This window comes from Rhineura floridana, chromosome 3, assembly GCF_030035675.1.
Source record: "Rhineura floridana isolate rRhiFlo1 chromosome 3, rRhiFlo1.hap2, whole genome shotgun sequence".
NCBI classification, from domain to species: domain Eukaryota; kingdom Metazoa; phylum Chordata; class Lepidosauria; order Squamata; family Rhineuridae; genus Rhineura; species Rhineura floridana.
In genome coordinates, this window is record NC_084482.1 from 121,439,949 (window position 1) to 121,459,189 (window position 19,241).

Consider the following 19,241-nt stretch of genomic DNA (forward strand, 5'->3'; position numbering starts at 1 on the left):
AAAGAAATAAAAAGATGCCTGTCAGGCAGGGGCCATATCTGCATTGTGTGGGAAAACATTCAGCAAGGAGGGCTTTACTAGGGACAAACCAGAATGTGTTCCTGTTGAGAAGAAGTTCTTTTTGGGTAGGTAGAAAGACGAGAGTTCAAGTGATCATGGTGTCTCTGTATTCTCTAGGATCATGGAGGACAGCTGAATGGCAAATTAGTCTATCAGAACAACACAGCCTATCTGTCTGTGACAGTTGTTGATGTGGCTGACCTGGACCCCATATTCCTGGGAGCACCATACACAAGCTCAGTACCAGAGAACTGCACTCTGGTAAGGGACATCTTGTTCAGCTGTCTGTGTCCTCCTAACCCTCAAGTAGTAACATTCTGCAGCTTCTGACATGGTCTCTTTTGACATGGAAAAGTTGCAATATCACCTTTTGTGCAAGGTTCTTTTCGTGGCTTTCCATCAAATTGTACCTTGTTGTCTCTGTCTGTCTGTGTGTCTGTGAACATGTACAAAGGTATGAGTGTGGATATGTGGGCTTAACCCTATTGCCTCAGTGGGAAACCATGTCCTTCAAGGTAGCAGTTCTCAGCAAACCTACTTTGCAACTTGGCCAGAGCAAGCAAAAAAGGAATATGATGGCACTCATGCAATGACCACAAGTCATTGTTGTGGCATGTACCGATTGTCTCAGGGATCAGTAGGCAGAGTGAGGCAACTGCCTCAGATGTTGGTTCTTGGGTGGGGTATGGGTGTGTGCAGGCAACAGTGGCAGCCCATTGGCCTGTTCCTGCTGTGTCTCCACTGGCCATTGGAGGACAGTGTTGTGTGTGTGCCACATAGGTTGCCCTGCACCCCTTAAGCCAGGTGTAGAGAAACTTTGGCCCTCCAGATATTGCTGAACTACAGCTAAAATACTATTGACCATGCTTGCTGAAACTGATAGGAGTTGTAGTTCAGCAACATCTGGAGGGCTAAAGGTTCCCCAGACCTGCCCTAAGCCAACGTGCTACCCTCAGGTGCAGTAGAGAGTGCTGTCCCATCACTAGTGTGAAGTAGGGTTCAAATGCTGATCCAGTTGACTTTTGTTCATGGTAACTGGAAGGGAGGAGCATCTTGTCCTTTTCTTCAGGCAAATGTCTTGGGCTTCCCTGAGTCGTTTGCATGGGTTGGAAGCAGAGTTGCGAACTAGTCCAAGTTAGCAACTGGCAGCCTTAGGTGGAGATGTGACCTTTCTCTGCTTAATGTATGTGGTACAGAGTGGGCCCTGCACTCACTGACTCTTTCCTCAATCTAGGGTACATCAGTGGTGAAGGTGTTGGCCATCGACCAGGATAGTAACGTGAATGACATAATCTATTACAACATTACCAGTGAGTGACAGAACGGTGGGTTGCGGAGGGAGGGATAATGAAGTGTGCAAACAGGACTAAGAATTAGGGTTCTTGAGATCTGGTGAGTGTGTGTTTGTGGTGTTGTGTGTGTTGGTGTAATTGGAGGACAGGAGTTTGCCTGGATGAGACACTAACAACAGGGAAGGGAAAGCTCGAACTGAGGGGCTGACATTGGGAGTCAGAGTAGTGAATGGTGAAAGGACTGCACATCAATTGAGGTGCTCTCTTTATCCCAGGGGATCACTCATGCTCTTCTCACCAATGGCATAATCAGCCATAATGGGTTACATATGCATACATTCCTCGTGTCTACCCATCAGGCTGTACTAGTCATCTAAAGTTGTGTTCGTCTAGTGGTAAGTAGTATTACTGTCCCTCCAAAGTGGCTGATGAGATGTTTTTCTCTCCTTGCTCTACACAAGGTGCCACTAGCTTGTTTACAATTGACACTATCACAGGAGTCATCACTGTGAGTGGTCCCTTGGACAGAGAGGGTGTCCCAGGTGAAGAGGTGCAGCTCCAAGTTGTGGTGAGTAGCAGAGCAGTCCTGGGAGGTGGGAGATTTCTGTCTCCCTCCTCCTGTCCAAGGCCTCACTTTGTCTCTCTTGCTTCAATGCTCAGGCTCAAGAGAAAAACCTCAATGTTTACCAGGAGGTGGCACAAGTGATCACCACCGTAACCATCCAGGTCACTGACATAAACGACAACAAACCTCAGTTCTATATGTGCTCCACATATCCTACCTGCAACATCACAGATCCACAGGGCAACTTTTTTGGTGATATTGAGGAACATGCTTCTGCCAGAACACCTGTGGCTGGCCTCAACATTGTGGCCTATGATTCTGACAAGGTGAGCATGTGAAGAGAGAGTTTGCAGAATTTTGTGTGCATGGTATGCAAAACTAGAATGACAAGAATGTCTAGATTTGGAATGAGGGTTGATGTCAGTACTATCCTGGGGCACTGAGACTCCTGCTTCCTGCTTCCTCCCCTCCCCACTTTTATCCATATTTAGAGGGTTGGCTTTTGGTACCAACCAATGGGAAGGAGGCTCGTTATGATTTTTGCCAAGCTCTGTATCCTTACAGAGGGAAACTAGACAACTACAATGCGTAACTCAAAACCTAAGCTAAAAATTAATCAAAACATTTTATAACAATAATAAAAATATCCTGACCTTCTTCCCAAAGGAGCCTAGGGTGGCAAACCCATAAGTGACAAAACAATTAAAACATCTAAACGGCTGACTGTTAAACCACTCTGGCCCCTGGAGCTCTGTCAGGGGAATAGGAGTCTCAGCACCCTTCACAAACTACACTTCCCAAGAGTCTTTGGGGAAAGCCATGACTGTCTAAAGTGAAATAAAGGTCTGGTGTGAGTTTGGCCCCCTGATTAGCCAAACCCAGCAGCTGTGAGTCTGGCTTTTAGAACACTGACAGTTGGTTCTTACTGAGCATGCCCAGCTTTATCATTGAGTTCAATGCTAAATTTCTTAAATTAACTAAAAATCAGCTAGGCATTTTTTTAACTTTTAAACTGCAGAAGATGAAGGTCAGAGTATGGGGCAAGGTCAGTAATAGGATTGCAGGTACTCTATGAATATGGATGATTTTTAATTAATTTCAGAATTAAAAAAGTCCAAAAGGGGTCTGGTTTTTCTCTCTCTCTCTTTTAACACTTTGAAATCTCTATTCTCTCTGACTGTTTTGTGTATTGCCGTGAAAATTTAGAGGTTTGTTAAGCAAGTGTTTCTGAGTTCAGTACTATAAGTTTTGTAAGATTTTATTTTTAAATGAGCTTATGGGAAGCATCAGAATGGCATGGAGGTATTTTCAATTTAACATTGCGGAATACAAAAAATCTATGCTGCCTATAGTATACAGCCACTCTTGTGGCTGTATAATTTGTGTGTGGTCTGTCTGTCTGTCTATATGTGTATGTGCGCGAGAGTGACTGTGGGATGGCCACACTCACTTTTGCTTTGGCCACACCTACTGCTGGCTATGACTCTTGGAAGGCTGGCTCCTCCTGCTCTGGTATCCAAGTTCTCCCCTGACTTCTTTCCTGAACAGGGTTCCAATGGCACCTTCCAGCTGTCCCTGCAGGGTCCAGATTCATTTGCATTCTCAGTGTTACCCATGAAGATTGTGAATGAAGGAACTGTGCAGGTGCTCGTGAGCAATTCTAGTCTTGTGGATTATGAAAAGACACCTCATATGACTGTGCAGGTGAGAGAAACAGTGGCAACTGGCGGGGGGGGAAGGCCCATCCCCTTCCTGCCAAGAACTTGGTTCTATACTAAGGAGTTTAACACTCTTTCTCTATAATTAACTGAGAATCTCCTTCTGGGCAATTTCACTATAGAAGGCCTAAGTGGGGAGCATGACACCCAAAGCCTATCTTTAAGAGGACTTTATTCTCCTGTCTGCTCAGAGTGTCAAGTTGTATTGTTAGCACTTGTGAGACTGACCATCTACTTGTAGAACCAAAGCTTCCCCATCAGGTCTGGATTGACATCAAGTATGGGCATCCTGTTATAGCTAGCTAGCTGCCTGTCAAGGAAATGGGTCTGCAACTTTAGCCCAGAAGATCCTTCCCAATAAGAGCAGCAGCACAAAGTTAGTAAGAGTCAGCCTGAAGGTAGTTCTGCCCCAATGACCATGAACATGCATGGGTGGAGGTTTACTTGGTTCCTTCTCATCCTGGCAGATTGTAGCAAATGACACTGGAAGGGCAACTGATTGCTGCTCCTTTGCCACAGTCACCATCACTCTAACTGATATCAATGACCACAGGCCTGAGTTCAACCAAAGCGAGTACAAACTCTATGTTCTGGAGGAGAGCCCACCTGGCACCATTGTCTCTTCCAACATCACAGTAAGAAAGCTCCACAGCTGACATGGGCCTGCGAGGGGAGGGGGAGAGCTCTCTATGGGTCAAGAATGATGAGAGCAGAAGTACCTACTTCCTATGATGTGGCCAAGTGCTTCATGACCACTTTATGGAGGATGCATCATGGGCTGCTTCCACAACTCCAACAGCCAGCCTAGCTAGTCACTTAACTATGAATAATAATCAATTTGTTCCTTCTGACCCAGGCTACTGATCCAGACAGTGGAAAGTATGGAGAGATCACCTACTATCTGCTTCCTCAGAGCATGTATGTTGTCAGTGAAACAGGGGGAGGGATTGTGATGCAAGCCTTCTTTTGCTTGGAGGGAATTTCCACACATCAAGCCTAAGGCTGTGTCTGTTTGTCTGTCATGCAGCCAGTCCACTTTCACGGTGAATGCAACAAGTGGTGTAGTGCTAGTGGTGAATGGCACTAATCTGGATTGGGGAGTCCGTCCTGTCTATTATGCCACCCTGCAGGCCGTGGATGGGGGTGGCCTGTCTGGCTCCACACAGCTGGAGATCACGGTAGTTGATATCAACAACAAACCTCCAGTTGTGACAGGCTCCTACAATGTCTTTGTCACTGAGGGTGAAAACAGTACTGTCCATATCCAGGTACGTCCAAAGCAACATCTTCCCCATTTTTGGACCTGAGCATGGGGGCACTTTTTAAACTAGACTGCAGAGCACTTTCCAGAAGTAATCTTGGTATAATTTATACTTAGGACAACAGGTATTCAATTACTCATAGTGCACATACCTGAAAGCTTATTCTTGGGGTATTGGGGACACCTTCACACTAAGTGCTGTCTGACTGGTTTTGCTCCAAAACCTCTAAAATCCCTGATGCCATCTCAATATTGGGTTAAGGCTGTGATGCTTCTCAACTTGCTATTGTGCGCTAAAGACTAAATCATACATTTGTGTCCACACATTCATAGCCCTGCTGCTGAAGGGCAGAATGTCATGGAACACAGACAGCTGCCTTAGACCATTGGTCAATCTAGCTCCATTCTGTCAACATTGACTGGCAGCAGCTTTCCATGGTTTCAGACAGAGGTCTTTCGCAGCCCTGCCTGGAGATGCCAGGGATGGAATCTGGGACCATGCAAAGTGCAGACTCTGCCACTGAGCTGCGGCCCCTCCCCGTGTTTGGGCAGAACATGATTTCTTTCAGAACTGGACCTTTTATGTTTCACAGAGCTGGTTTTAAAGCAAAATACATTTCCAAATCTTCCAGTCTTTGAGGAAAGATTGAGAATTTCAGTGTCTAGTCAAATCTCAGAAAGCCAACAGAAGGGCTTGCATGTCCCTTTCTGCCCCTTCTCGAATGGTTAAATACTGTTCTTTGGTCCTAGTCCCTATAGCCCATTGAGCCTAAGCCATCATACTCTTTGCAAGTAAAATAAAATATACACCCATCTGTGCAAATGAGATCCCATAGCAGAAGTGTGAAATGTTTCTGTGAATTGGTGCTATATTTCTTAACCACTGCACTATCTATTTGCTTTTTAAGGAAGATTTTGAGTGTCTTCTCACCTTAGAGGTGTATCTTTGATTTTGAACCACTGCCTTAATGGTGTGTGGAAAACATTCTGGACTCACATCTAGGCCTAGCTTTGTACAATGGCCTCTTCAATCCAGTCTCCTGTTATAGCTCCACAAGCAGTAACTCTGAGATTTGGTCCACTCCCATGAGCTAACAAGTGGTCTTGCCATTTCCATCTGGCCCACTGCAATTGCCCCCATTTTTTTAAATGAGCCCCAATTGTGTCTCATAAGCTGTTGTCATACAGGAATGGGACTTGAGGAAGGCCAGGATCAAGATGGCTTCCTGGGGAAGAAGCATGTCGGTGAGAGGGCCCTCCAGTTACAGAAGGGGTGGGGAGCCTCCAGGCCTCTCTAGCTGACCCTTGAGACTCTGTAGGTCCCTTGCAGGCCTATGCCCCTGTCCCTAGGCAACATCCCTCAATGCCCCTCCTCAAGTGTTGAAATGTGTCCTTGAACTGTGATAATGCCTCTTACTCTCCTGAATGGAGGATGAAGAGAACTGTGGTGTGCATGTGTGTGTGTGTAGAGAAATCTCTGACTTTTGCATAGCTAGAATGTAAACTACTGTGCAAAGGTAAGATTCACATCTGTTGCTCCACCCACTTTTGCCTTTGACAGACACTGACATGCAGCCCATGGAAGGTTGCCCATGAGGGAACATGGCCCTTGGACTGAAAAAGATTCCCCATCCCCATGGGACAGAAATAGAGATAGATGGCTGAGATGCTGCACACAATATTTATTTGTTTGTTTATTGAATTTATATCCCCCCCTTTCCTGAAGGAGCCCGGGGCAGCAAGCATAAATCTGCTCTGCTAGCTTTCCCAGTGTTACATAGAATCCACTGGATCTCTGTTTGGAAGGTCTTGGGTGCCTTCAAATGACTCCAGGTTAGAAGCTTCTGTTACTGAGTCATGGAAGAACTGAGAAGGAACTTCTCTATACTGTTTTTGCCTACCTGGGGGGGAGAGAGGGATAAAAGCATTTCTTCTAAAAGAGAATTCCCAAGTGGATGTGAGAGCGAATGAGGTTTTCTCCTATCTTGTATCTGTATGAATGAGGGAATGTATCTACTTGTGCTTGTGTCTGCATAATGTTTGTGCAAGGGACAGTGTATGTCATTTTTGTGTGCATCTTGGTGAAGCTATCACATATGAGTGAGAGAAATAACATGCATTTTTGGTGTGCAGTTCCCAAGGCCAAAAAACAGGCTTCCCAAAACTGGTGCAGGAGAAGAAGGGAGATCGCCACACAAGACAAATATTGAGTAATCTAGCCTGATCTCACCCAATCCCCTAATAACGGCTGAAGCAAGAAGGATTTTATTCCTTTTCATTGTTTACTGACAACTCCCTGCTCTCCTCCCAGGCCACTGACCAGGATGATCCAGAGACCAATAACAGTCGCTTGCTCTTTGAGATCGTGCCTGGTGACTTCAGCAGCTACTTCACCATCGACCCAGTCACAGGAGTGCTGAGCAGCAAAAGTCCCTTGGACCGAGAGGCCATCCCTGTGGAGCTGAAGGGCAAGATGGAGGTGACAGTACTGGTTCATGACTTGGGCATCCCCCAGTTGAATGCCACCGTCAATGTCACCTTCATTGTGGAGGTAATTGTGCTCCAAACGAGGGGTTTGGGAAAGGGATCCTTAGAGGAGGTATCAGGGGCTAATGCATAAAAAGGGATCTTAGCCCTGCCCGGGTAAGATCCATCTTTCAGAGTGTCTAGCGGTGATGAGAACATGCACAACATACACACCCAAAGAGTGTGTGTTTTGTGGCAAATGATATGGGGTCTCAAAATCTGCACCATCCCTGCCTCTTTGAGACAACCCCACTATATATTCCTGTAGTTTTGCCATTCCTGCCAGAATGCTCTCTGTTACCTCGAGTATGAATGCTTGGGCATGGAATTGCCCCATAACTAGTTTTCCCCTTTCTCTTTAGGACATAAATGACAACGCACCCAGATTCAACAGCTCCTTCTATGACTTTTTTGTTCAAGAGGGCTTCCAAGGTATGGTGTGCCATTGATTGTTAGTCCAGAGTGGAAAAGAAAGATGGATTAACCTGGGATGGCAGCATGATGCAAAGATAAAAATGCACTCTGTGAGAGTCTGGTAATAATAGTATGCACAACACATAGAGAGAACTTACATAATATCTGTATTGCACTAACATGTTTTCAACCATATACAAAAATAACACAATAAATTCTACGGATCACCAATAAAACATCCATTTTGTCAAATAGTCTTTTTAAAGTTTCTACAGATGAATGATAACTTCTAATTCGTTGGAGAGGGTAGGGACTTTCCCAAGGTATTAGAAGTTATCATTCAACTGTAGGAACTGTAAAAGACTATTTGTCAAAACAGATGTTTTACTGGTGATCCATAGTGTTGATTGTTGTTGTTTTTGTATGTGGTTGAAAACTTATATTAGTGCAATACAGGTACTATTTACATATAATTTGGGTCTGTTTGTTGTCCATAGCATAATGCAAAAGCCATGGCCAATGCAGAGTATTTTTCATGTGTTTTTCCATTACTTTTCTCAAGAATGAACATAGCTCTAATAATAATAATAATAATAATATTAATAATAATAAGGTGGGGGAATCCAATTAAATAAAGCATTGTAACAGTTAAAGTAATAAATTCTAATCCAGGTAGTTTGATATAAAGCAGCTGGTATAGCACAGTGGGGAGGAGAGCCTGTCTGGGAGTCCAGAGTCTGTGAGTTCAAATCCCCACTCATGTCTCCAGGGTGTAAAGGGCCAGCTAAAGATCACCCCACAGTGAGTGGCTCAGAGGTTACGTGCCCTGCCACCTGTGCAGCCGTGGGCAAGCGGCATAGTCCCAAGGAGCCCGGTTGCCCCCCAGCTGGCAGTTGTGGACAAGGAAGGGGCTGGCTTATGCAGCTGTGGCAAGCTGAGCAGGCTCTAGCCATCTGAGGAAGACTAGCCTCAGAGGGAGGCAATGGTAAACCCCCTCTGAATACCTCTTACCATGAAATCCCTATTCATAGGGTAGCCATAAGTTGGGATCGACTTGAAGGCAGTCCATTTCCATTTCATTTTCATATAAAGCCTTCTGGAAAAGCAGCATATTGCAGACTTTCCTAAAGTAAGCATAATGTCCTCAGGCAAGCCTCTTTATGGAGGGTATTCCAGAACAAAGGCCCCACTCTCAAAAAGGCTCTGCTTCATATACCTATCCAAACTTTTGATGTATGAACAGGACAAAATTTCTCACTTATATCTTAAGGGGTAACAAGATTAATATAGGGAGAGATGCTGCCTCATATATGCTGGACTTTGGCTGTTTATAGGTTATAAAATTATGACCAGCACCTTGAATTAATTAAACTCAGAAAGAATAGGCAAGAACAGACAGTGTGGCAGAGAGACAGTCTTACCCCTTATTTATTATTTATTTATTACATTTATATCCCATCTTTCCTCCAAGGAGCTCAAGGTGGCGCATATGGTTCTCCTCCCTCTCCATTTTATTCTCACAACAATCCTGTGAGGTAGATTAGGCTGAGAGGCTGTGACTGGCCCAAGGTCACCCAGCAAGCTTCATGGCGGAGTGGGGATTTGAACCCTGGTCTCCCAGGTCCTAGTCCAGCACTCTGACCACTACACTACGCTGGCTCATACCTAATTGATCACTGTGCTTTGCAGGTAAGGGCTTCCTGCAGATACCACCTTACAGGAGGCCCGTTCCATATAACATAGGAAGTGGACCTTTACTGTTGTTGGAATTCCCTCCCCTTAAATATCAGACAGGCATCATCTCTGTTACCCTTTTGGTGCCTATTGAAGACCTTCCTCTTTCAACAAGGCTTTTAAGTAAAGACCTTTTTCCAGTCTGCTTTTGTGCTGGACTTGCTTTTTAAGAGATTTTAAAGTTGTTTTTTAAAAGATGTTTGTAAGATGTTCTGTTATAATATGTTTTAAAGTCTTTTGTTTTTAACATGTTTTAAAGTGCTTTTAATGTTTTTGTTTGCCACCCTGGCTCCTTTTGGGAGGGTGGGATATAAATCAAATAAATAAATAGGCTAGCTAGCTGGATGAGAGTAGGATGAGATCTACTGACAATGGGGAACAGGAAGGGGTGGCAAGGCAGGAAAGAGGAAGCATGTGTTTGTATTTTCTAGTTTGGAGCATTGCTTTTCATGAGTATCAGAAGTGTAGAGGAGAAGTTGCATTGCCTTTTAAGATCTGTGGGATTGAGGCAGTGTGGTTGATAGTGTTGTGGTTCTTCCATCTCCAGGAAGCTTTGTGGGGATTGTGGAGGCCACAGATGCTGATCAGACAGTGATGAACAACCGTATCTCATTCCATATCGAAAGCAGTGCAGGTTCAAACAACTTTCTGATACGTTCAAAGTACCTGGGGCCTGGCTGGTACCAGGGAAATTTGACTCTAGACCCAGATGTTCATCTTGACTATGACCAGATGCAGCAGAAGTTCTTCAATCTGACTGTGCAGGCTGAAAATTCAGACTTTGGGGGGACTATGGATGTTGCCACTGCTGTGGTGAAGGTGAATGTGCTGGATGTCAATGATGAATCCCCAACTATTGTGCCATCACCACCACATGACATTAATGTTTTTGAGAACTCCACCCTGCATGAGTTAGTAGCCATGCTGAATGCCACTGACATGGACACTAACCACTCACTGGTATTCCAGGAGTTAGGTGTAGCATGCTTCAAAGACTCAGACATCACAGGCAATGTGTGCCAGAAGTGGTTCCACCTAGAGCCCAATGGCTCACTTTTTGTGAATAGTTCAGAATTAAACTATGAGGTCTGTGACCTAGTGAAGCTCACGTTGCGTGTTAAGGATGAGTTCACTGAGAAGGGATACCCCTACAGTACAAATGGTAAGACATCAAGATGAATAGTTGGCTATGCACCTCCTCCACACCTTGACCTTTGCAGCTTTCTCTCTTTCCTCCCTCTCTCCTACTTTCTTTCTACTGCTAGGACTTACTTTTAGTCCTAGCTTGAGATGCTTCAGGGGGCCGTGCAGGACCTGCTGCTGAATGGTGATGGAAATACCATATGCTCCAGCCCCAGCCTCCCCTGGGAGGCAGTGTCTGTTGTACAGAAAAGCTGCTGAAGGAAATGAGTAGGTGGAATAGAAGCTGTCACTAGAAGCTGGACAAGCTTTCCATAACCTCATCTACCTCAGGGTGCAGTTGACCAAAAAAGTAGTTGTTCCTGCAGGAGGATGCAACTAGGTATAATGGGAGCACAACCCAACCTGTGTTCTGCTGGTTTCCTATAAAGCACAGGGTCCGAGATTGGGGAGACTGGGGAGGGGGAGGAGCTGAACTCTCAACACCTGCACTTCTCCTGACCCCACAAATAATACATCTACAGCCATTTTCCCCCAAGCAACGATTATTTCTGGTTAGGGAGTCCCACTGGGAGAACATGGCTGTAGAGAATGTGTTTCAGGATCCCATTCACCTTTTCTGCACATAAGCTATCTTTTGAAGTATATGCCCTCATCCCCATGCTTTTATATGGATTTAGTGGTGAAATGGTTGAACACACAGTTCTGCTGATGGATGGACTGAATTGCTATAGGCTTACTTTCTTATACCTATGGTTCTGCTGCCAATGCATCCCCTTAGGCTCTTGGAATGCTGGAAAAGTTACTTTTTTGAACTACAACTCCCATCAGCCCAATCCAGTGGCCATGCTGGCTGGGGCTGACGGGAGTTGTAGTTCAAAAAAGTAACTTTTCCAAGCTCTGATTGTCTCAGTATCTTCATCTCTGGAGGTTCCTTACCATTCTAGAATGAAGATATCAGCACTGCCGACAACAAAACCTTTAACTATGTAGTAAGCTATGTGGAAATGCTATGACTCCACCTGTAGGGGCACAGAGCGAGCCTGAAGACCCACTTCAGAAAGTGATTGGAGCCTCTCTTTTTTTCCCCAGAGACCCTGAGAATCTTAATTGTTGATGTGAATGACAATCCACCAGTGTTTCTTCAAAGTACCAACACCTTTGGTGAGAACAATATATGTGAGAGAAATGTGCCACTACTGCCCCCAATGGAAAAATGGATGGGGAGTGGTGTATGAGAGACTTCTTGAAGGATTCTGCACAAGCTCTGCCTTCTTTTGACAGAAATTCGTCTTGCCTGCTGTTTGGGGCTGAGGCAATTGGAAGTCCCCATTGTGAATTTTTAATGAACCATAAGCAATTGCAGTTCTCAGAAAGCTCCTCCTTCCATCAGAAGGGTGTCAGGTATCAGATTTCCCCTTTTCCCTAGCCAATAGCTAAGGAAGGAGTCATCAGTCAGCTTCCTGTCTCACATTCTTTAGCCAGGACAAAGGAAGACCCTACTGGAGGGACAGTCATTGACCACCGGTGCTTGGGAGCAGATGACTGCTCCTTACAAGTTACAAGTTGCAATTAAGAGAGACCAACTCCCAGTGTGCCCTGCTCATTGGCACACATTTTCTGATCTGTATTTGGTGTTTTGTTGCAGTGATAATCCCAGAGATCTCTCCTATGGACCTGCAAGTGGCTGTGGTCAAGGTAAGAGAGTGCAGTATTGGGGTACATGTGGGTATATTTATTTGGATATCTGGCTCCTGCCTGTGCTGGAAACTGGCCCCTGGTTCTCAGAAACTATTGAATTGAATTGAACTGGAACTTTATTTTTACCCTGCCCTTTTTCCAAACTGGAACTCAGGGCGGCTTACAAATAAAACTACATGTAGTTAAAAACATAGAAAAACATACAATTAAAATACAATTAAACTATGCACAACCTTAAAACCGTAAAAGGCACTTAAAAATCTAAAAACAATTTAAAATAATACAGATAATAATATAAAACAATAAAACAAGCCTTGTAAAGCCCAATCCTAAACACCTTCTATCCCAAAAGCCTGTCGGAATAAAAAAGTCTTTACTTGCCGATGGAAGGATGACAAGGAGGGGGCCATTCATGCCTCCCTAGGAAGGGAGTTCCAGAACCTAGGAGTTCCAGAACCAAGAAGGCCCTATCTTGTGTCCCCACCAATCGCACTTGCAAGGGTGTTGGGACTGAGAGAAGGGCCTCTTCTGAAGATCTCAGGACCCAGGCAGACTCGTATAGGGAGATACTGTCTGACAGATAGCCTGGACCTGGGCCGTATAGGGCTTTAAAGGTCAAAAACAGCACTTTGAATTGTGACTGGAAACAAACTGGCAGCCAGTGGAGCTGTTGTAACAAGGGAGTTGTATGGTCCCTGTAACCAGCCCCTGTTAATACTCTGGCTGCAGCTCTTTGTACCAGTTTAAGTTTCCGAACAGTCTTCAAAGGCAGCCCCACGTAGAGCGCGTTACAGTAGTCTATGCAACAAGAGGAGGCAGCAGTTCAAAGAAGTGCTGACATTGGTGTTTCCCTTTTCCAGGCTACAGATGATGATACTGGTGCAAACGGCGTGATAACATTTGCCATCTCTAGGGTACTTTTCATCCCAGACACTGGACCACATCAGACCCTTGAAAATCTTTTCAAAGTGGTGACGACAGCAGACAAGAACGTCTACACTGGGAGCATTCAGTAATTGATGGGGTTTTATTGTCTGGAAGCTTTGTGGAGACCACAGCGGTGGTCACCACTTGGACAGGGAAAGACAATCCAGAAAGAATGGAAAACAATAGGAAAGTGAAGCATTGCCAGTCATTTGATCTTGGGGAAATTCTGATAATGCCTGAGCATGAGCAATGCAGTTATGCCCTCGGCACCCTTCCTAGAAAGAGAGCATTGGTTCTCAGCATAGACAATAATAGCAAAATACGAGCAAAGCTTTAAGAATCACTCATCTGATTCGGGCTTAGAGTTTTGGGTGAACTACCAAGCTTCAGTCTCATAGAGACCTGAGTGCCTTTTATGTAGCTTCAATGTTGACACTACAAAGAGCTCACCAGGGTAGTATCTAGCTCTCTCCCATGCAGGCTGTGACATTCCAGTATAGATTCCAGTTCAGCACATGTTTTCTCCAGTCTCCTTATGAGCTACCCCCCAAGCTTGGAGCAGGGACATAGAAAGTCATATGCAAGGACACTTCATGGTGGGACTGGGAATTGGTCTGTCCCTGTGTGGGTACAAACTCTGGGATAAGGAACCCTCAATACTTCTGATGCTAATACCTCTGTTTCTGCAGAGTTGCAAGCAACCTTGACAGTTCATTGAAGGGTCGCTATCAGGTGATGGTGGAAGCCAAGGACCACGGGGTACCTCTCCTGAATTCCTCAGTATCGCTAGATGTAAGACTGCTTTCTTGTCTCCCCAGAGTTCTTTTGCAATGCAGACATTCATCAGGCCTTTCATCTGCAAATGATTGTCTCTTTTTCTCTAGATCTACACTGTGGACCAAAGCTACCGTGTCAGGCTGGTGTTTACTTCCTCCTTGCAGACTGTGCAAGCCAAGTCAGATGAAATCAAAGCGTATGGCACATTTTGCTCTTGTTCAGTGGGTTGATCCAGGCACAGGCTCTGGTGCTGGACCAGTGGCATAATACATGGAGAGGTCATATTGTAGGTGGAGCCAACTGCAGCATTGGCGGATCATTTTGTGTATTGTGCATGTAAAATCTGAGATCTGATCCAGAAATTGCCTTCTTGAGAACTTCTTGTTTTCATTTAAAAAAAACAAAAAACAAAGCTGCTTTCCATATCATTTTTTTTTTTGGAAGGGGGAGATGTTAAAATGTACAAGAAAATACCTGTGATAAGCCAAAGGAGGCTATGGCTCCAGTTACTAAGGACTTGTATCAATGTCATGCAACATTTCTTTTACTTCATGAACTGTTGTCCTGGTACTCCTTAATAATCTATTCAGATTCTGATAAATTCATTTGAGCACTGCAAGCAGAATACATTAGACTAATGTGAATTCCTTTGCCTAATGCAATCTGAACAAAGAATGTGGCTTTCCTAAAGCAGAATTTTAGATTCTTTTAAACTGTAGACTGGCAGGGCAATCCAACCCCCTTTAGCACTATGCTGGAGGGCCTTGGATTGGCCTCCATCGACCTTCCACAAGTGGCCACCTATGGAGTGACCCCAGTCTCATTCCACTGCTGCAGTGCTCCCCCTTCCACTTGCTGAATGTGCAGGGCTTTCTGCAAATGGAAAGGGGGCAAGGCTGAGCCAGCTTGGAATACACTGGATCCTAAGCCGGCCCCAGTTCTGCCACATGACTTCATTGTGTCCAATTCAGGCCTTATACACAGCATGGAAAGTTTTGAATGAATCCTTACACACAAAGTTGAGCCTGTTTAAAACATTTCTGTGGGTGGTGTTTAATGCTAGTCCTACTCAAGTTAGACCCACTGAAGTTAATAGACACTACTAACTTAGGTTCAGGCATTTCAATGGGTCTACTCTGAGTAGGTCTTAGATGAATACAACCCTATGTGACTCTTCCCCCTACCCATGCAATATGGCTGTTCAGACCATGTTATTATGCAAACAGATGCAAAACTGCATTAAATTAACACAAAGTTAATTTAAAAAGTGAATGTGCAAACACAGTATTTTGTAGTTAGGGGAGGGATGCTAATAGGTTCTCAGTAAACATGTTCTCAATAAGCAGGGAGGAGCCATTGTGCATTGGGGAAGTCATTCTTAAAAGCAACATTTCAAAGCAAGCTGTTAACAACTACAGCAGTTACAATTAATTAAGGTATTAAAACAATTGACTGGATCAATGCCAAAGGCACTTTGTGCAGTCTATGGCCAAGGCTTGCTGTTCAAAACTAACTTCTTGTTTTCTTTTTGGAATGTGGGTTTAATTTTCAAATGTTGGATGCTAAAGAAAGCTGCCTCCCTAATGGCTGGAGGGCCTTGTGGGTGCTCTACAATTCCTATGCCACCAATGCTTTCAGATCAAAAGTGATTCTAAAAATTATTATCTTATGCCTGAGGGTACAGAACAGGTCATGCACTACAGAGGAGCAGACTAAGAACATGTAGTGAGGTCCTAGAGAGCTGTTTTCATGATGCCCGGAACATTACAGTGGTAACCTCTAGTGAGACCAAAACATCGACCCTTGATCTTGTGGCTTATTCAGCCAAGTATCTGGGGATAATAGGTCTCTTCTTTTGTGCTTCTTCCAGGTCTCTGAGTACAGCAACCCAAACAACTGTCTACATAGCAAACATCAAGTTGATAGAGGGCTCAGAAACTTCCAGATCTGACAGGTGACTGGCACAGAGGAAGGTGACAAGGAAATGGGTGAAATTACAGAGAAGGCAGTACTGCCTGGGGAGCATGAATGAAGGAGGAGAAAAGTATTTATGGTGCCTGTGGCATCTACAGCTGGCACAGGCATCAGCCAATGTTGTTATATGGTGCTGGCAGGGAGTGTGTTTAAAATCTTGTAGAGTGAATGGAGAGGGGCAAAGAGTATTTGAGGATGCATGACCTCTTTGAGGTTCCAAGCATTGAGTTTGCATCAGGATGGTGTCTGTGTAGCAGATGATGCTGACTCTGTAATGCCGATTCATCAGGAGTTGGCAATGTTTGCAGAGAAAGGTGACCAGTTGGGCTACCAAGTCATTTCCTGGGGGATGGCTTCGATCAGTAAATGGTCTTGGGAGGTGCTCATGTGAATACCCCTTCCTCTCCCCCCCCCGTGTGCATATCCATCTGACACATAATAATCTCAAATTCTGTAGGGCCATGTCGAAGACGGCAATGGAGGCCTATTTTGTCTACAGCAATGGCACCGCTCTAATGGCTGGACAAGTACGGGTGTAAGTGACATTGCTATGGGGCTGATGGGCAGAGGCAAAGGGTAGAGCAGCCTCCCCCAGACTGGTGCTTTCCAGATTAAAACACAGTCCCCAGATTTAAACACAGTCTAGAACAACTCCCATCATTTCTGACTGTTGGCCATGCTGGCTGGGGCTGATGGGAGTTGAAGTCCAACACATCTGGTAGGGGAAGGCTTAGCTGTGTGGGCAGAGGGAGGAAAGAGGCAGTAGCAGAATGCAGAAATGAACAGAGTAGGGTGGAGGGTCATAGTGAAAAGGATTTGGGCAGAACCTCCGTCTGAGCCTCTTGTAATTTGAGACCTGGGGGAAGGTTCCCCACAAGATGTTGTGATGGCCACCAAGGTGTATGGCTTTAAATGAGGATTAGTCAAATTCATGGAGGATAAGGCTATGTTCTATCTCCACTGTCAGAGGTGGTATGCCTCTGAATACCAGTTGCTGGGAATCAAAAGCCTGGAGAGTGCTATTGCAGTTGAGTCCTGCTTGAAGCCTTCTCATGGGTATCTGGTTGGCCAGTGAGGACAGGATGCTGGATTAGATGGGCCTTTGGCTTGATCCAGCAGGGCTGTTTTTATATCCCAAGGAGCCTGTTGAGAACACTTCCTTAATACTCTCCAAACTGTCTTCCTTCCAGGCTCATCCAGAGAAACCCTGAGGAAATGTCTCGGTTGATCAACCTTGGCTTATCAATCATTGTGAGTGCACATTTGCTGCTATTATACTCAAACACAGAGGAAGAGCTCTGGAATCTCTCCAAAGTAAGGTGGTGGCAGGTTTCTCCAAGCTCACGGAGGGCAGCTCCATTGCAATGGCTACATCTGAGGCAGGCTCTGTTCCCTTGGAAGGACAGCAGAGTTCTGTCTCACCAACAGCGAACGGGACAGCTAAGGAAGAGACCATTTGGCTGGAGCCAATGCTTGTGGAAATACAGGCACTTGCTAAACCAGTGGAGTGACACTTCTTGCTTGTATATTCCAGGGCCCTGTAGAGGTGACGGAGTCCAACAAGGTGCTGGAGCTGTTGGGCATCATTGCAGGGCTGGCTGGGGCTGTGGTTCTTATCCTCATCGTCATGATCCTGATAATAACAGGCATGAGGAAAAGGTACAAACGTGTCACCCACCAAAACTTATCATGGCATGTACATGTTACCTCCCATTCCTGTACTGATCACACCCTGTCCAGTGTTGCCTCTGTTTTTGTCTGTGCATGCAATAGCCTTTGTGTTGCGTTGCACAACATCTACATTGTGTAAAAGCCAGCGTAGCCTGCATCCCACGCGTAGCGCCACCTTTCTTCCATTAAACATTCCATTCCACGTGCTTCTAATTTTGTGGCATTCTTAAAATAGGGAAGCACTTTCTCTGGCATGACTAACAGCCAGGATGGCTAAGTGCATCTCCAATGTCAGAGGCAAGGATGCCTTTGAATACCTGTTGCTGGGGTCCACAAGCGGAGAGTGTTGTTTGTGTTCAGCACCCTGCTTGCAGGTTGCCCAAGGCATCTGGTTGGCCACAGTGGAAACAGCATACTGGATCCAGTAGGCCTTTGGTCTGCTCCAGCAGAGCTCTTCTTATGTTCCCCACCGTTCTCCCCATCTGCCCTTTCCTTTCTGCAGTTATGTGAGGAAGCTGAAGGCCTTACAAGCCCTGAAGGTGGCTTCAAAATTCTCACCGGCTGAAGTGAAACAGGGACCTGCCATCCCTGGGACCAACAAATACAACACAGAAGGGTATGCTTTTGAGGTGGGGAAGAGGGACAGTTTGCTGTGCTAGAGAAAGTGGCGTGATTTGCACTGACCTGTAGAGGAGCAAAATCAGGAAGAAATGTAAGCCAATGCCAGCCTCCTGGTAGCCACCTTGCCCTTCTGTTACTCACATTTGTATTATAAAAGTTCATGTGCTGGGTTCATCCTGTGTTGACTTAGCAATGTGACAGATGTACACAGTGTCTTCAGACAAAACTGGGAAAGGATTGATCTGTGACCCGAATCTGAGACTTTTGAAATCATAGCAGGGCTATGGAGTTGAAAGGATGTGGTCTGATGCCCAAGGGGGTATGCAGATTTTTAGCCAGCCACTGGTGAAGCATCACTAAATTTCCCTCTTGGAAGCTTCAGGTTCTGCTGTATGTGGGCGAGCAAAATGAAGATGAAAGGTGCTGGTTGCCTTCACTAAAGGTGATATACTTTGTGCAACACCACAAGCCTGTTGGCGTGCTGTGTGCATCATGTTGACAGTTGTAATCAGTGATGCATTGCGTGTGCTTTTGTTGGATTCACGAGTGGCCTTGTGGTGTGTGTGTGTGTTGGCTGTCAGGTGCTATAATATGGCATTCTATGCTGGCTAGTTGATTGCGTAATAAAGAGTCTGATGGACTGAATTTGCAGCAATTAAAACTCACCTGTGGACTATTCTTTCTTAGGGCTAATCCTGTGCTTGGTCTCTCCTTGTACCCCTCCCTGGACCTGGAGGAAAACACCAGCTTTGAAGTGGCCAGGTACTACTCTGATTCCTGCCTGTCATCTAACCTCCTGTGCAGAACCAGGCTGTGATTAAATGAATGCTGTTGATACGCCTTCCAAAGGCCGTATTTCA

General features: G+C 45.2%; 1 protein-coding gene across 4 annotated transcripts in view; it reads left to right on the forward strand.

The window, feature by feature from the left end:
• CDHR2 (cadherin related family member 2) overlaps positions 1-19,241 on the forward strand; it is a 42,288-nt gene that overhangs the window by 19,756 nt on the left and 3,291 nt on the right. For 3 of the 4 annotated variants that reach the window (XM_061617539.1, XM_061617540.1, XM_061617541.1), the window contains 22 exons: positions 178-321; positions 1,295-1,370; positions 1,814-1,920; positions 2,013-2,243; positions 3,466-3,621; positions 4,103-4,270; positions 4,492-4,553; positions 4,663-4,903; positions 7,208-7,447; positions 7,785-7,854; positions 10,118-10,732; positions 11,803-11,874; positions 12,359-12,408; positions 13,272-13,423; positions 14,028-14,130; positions 14,223-14,311; positions 15,986-16,069; positions 16,547-16,624; positions 17,280-17,340; positions 17,624-17,748; positions 18,263-18,376; positions 19,069-19,143. In XM_061617539.1, the coding sequence (XP_061473523.1) occupies positions 178-321; positions 1,295-1,370; positions 1,814-1,920; positions 2,013-2,243; positions 3,466-3,621; positions 4,103-4,270; positions 4,492-4,553; positions 4,663-4,903; positions 7,208-7,447; positions 7,785-7,854; positions 10,118-10,732; positions 11,803-11,874; positions 12,359-12,408; positions 13,272-13,423; positions 14,028-14,130; positions 14,223-14,311; positions 15,986-16,069; positions 16,547-16,624; positions 17,280-17,340; positions 17,624-17,748; positions 18,263-18,376; positions 19,069-19,143 (3,113 nt within the window). The remainder of the gene's footprint in view (positions 1-177; positions 322-1,294; positions 1,371-1,813; positions 1,921-2,012; positions 2,244-3,465; positions 3,622-4,102; positions 4,271-4,491; positions 4,554-4,662; positions 4,904-7,207; positions 7,448-7,784; positions 7,855-10,117; positions 10,733-11,802; positions 11,875-12,358; positions 12,409-13,271; positions 13,424-14,027; positions 14,131-14,222; positions 14,312-15,985; positions 16,070-16,546; positions 16,625-17,279; positions 17,341-17,623; positions 17,749-18,262; positions 18,377-19,068; positions 19,144-19,241) is intronic. The other variant, XM_061617542.1, reaches the window with a different exon arrangement.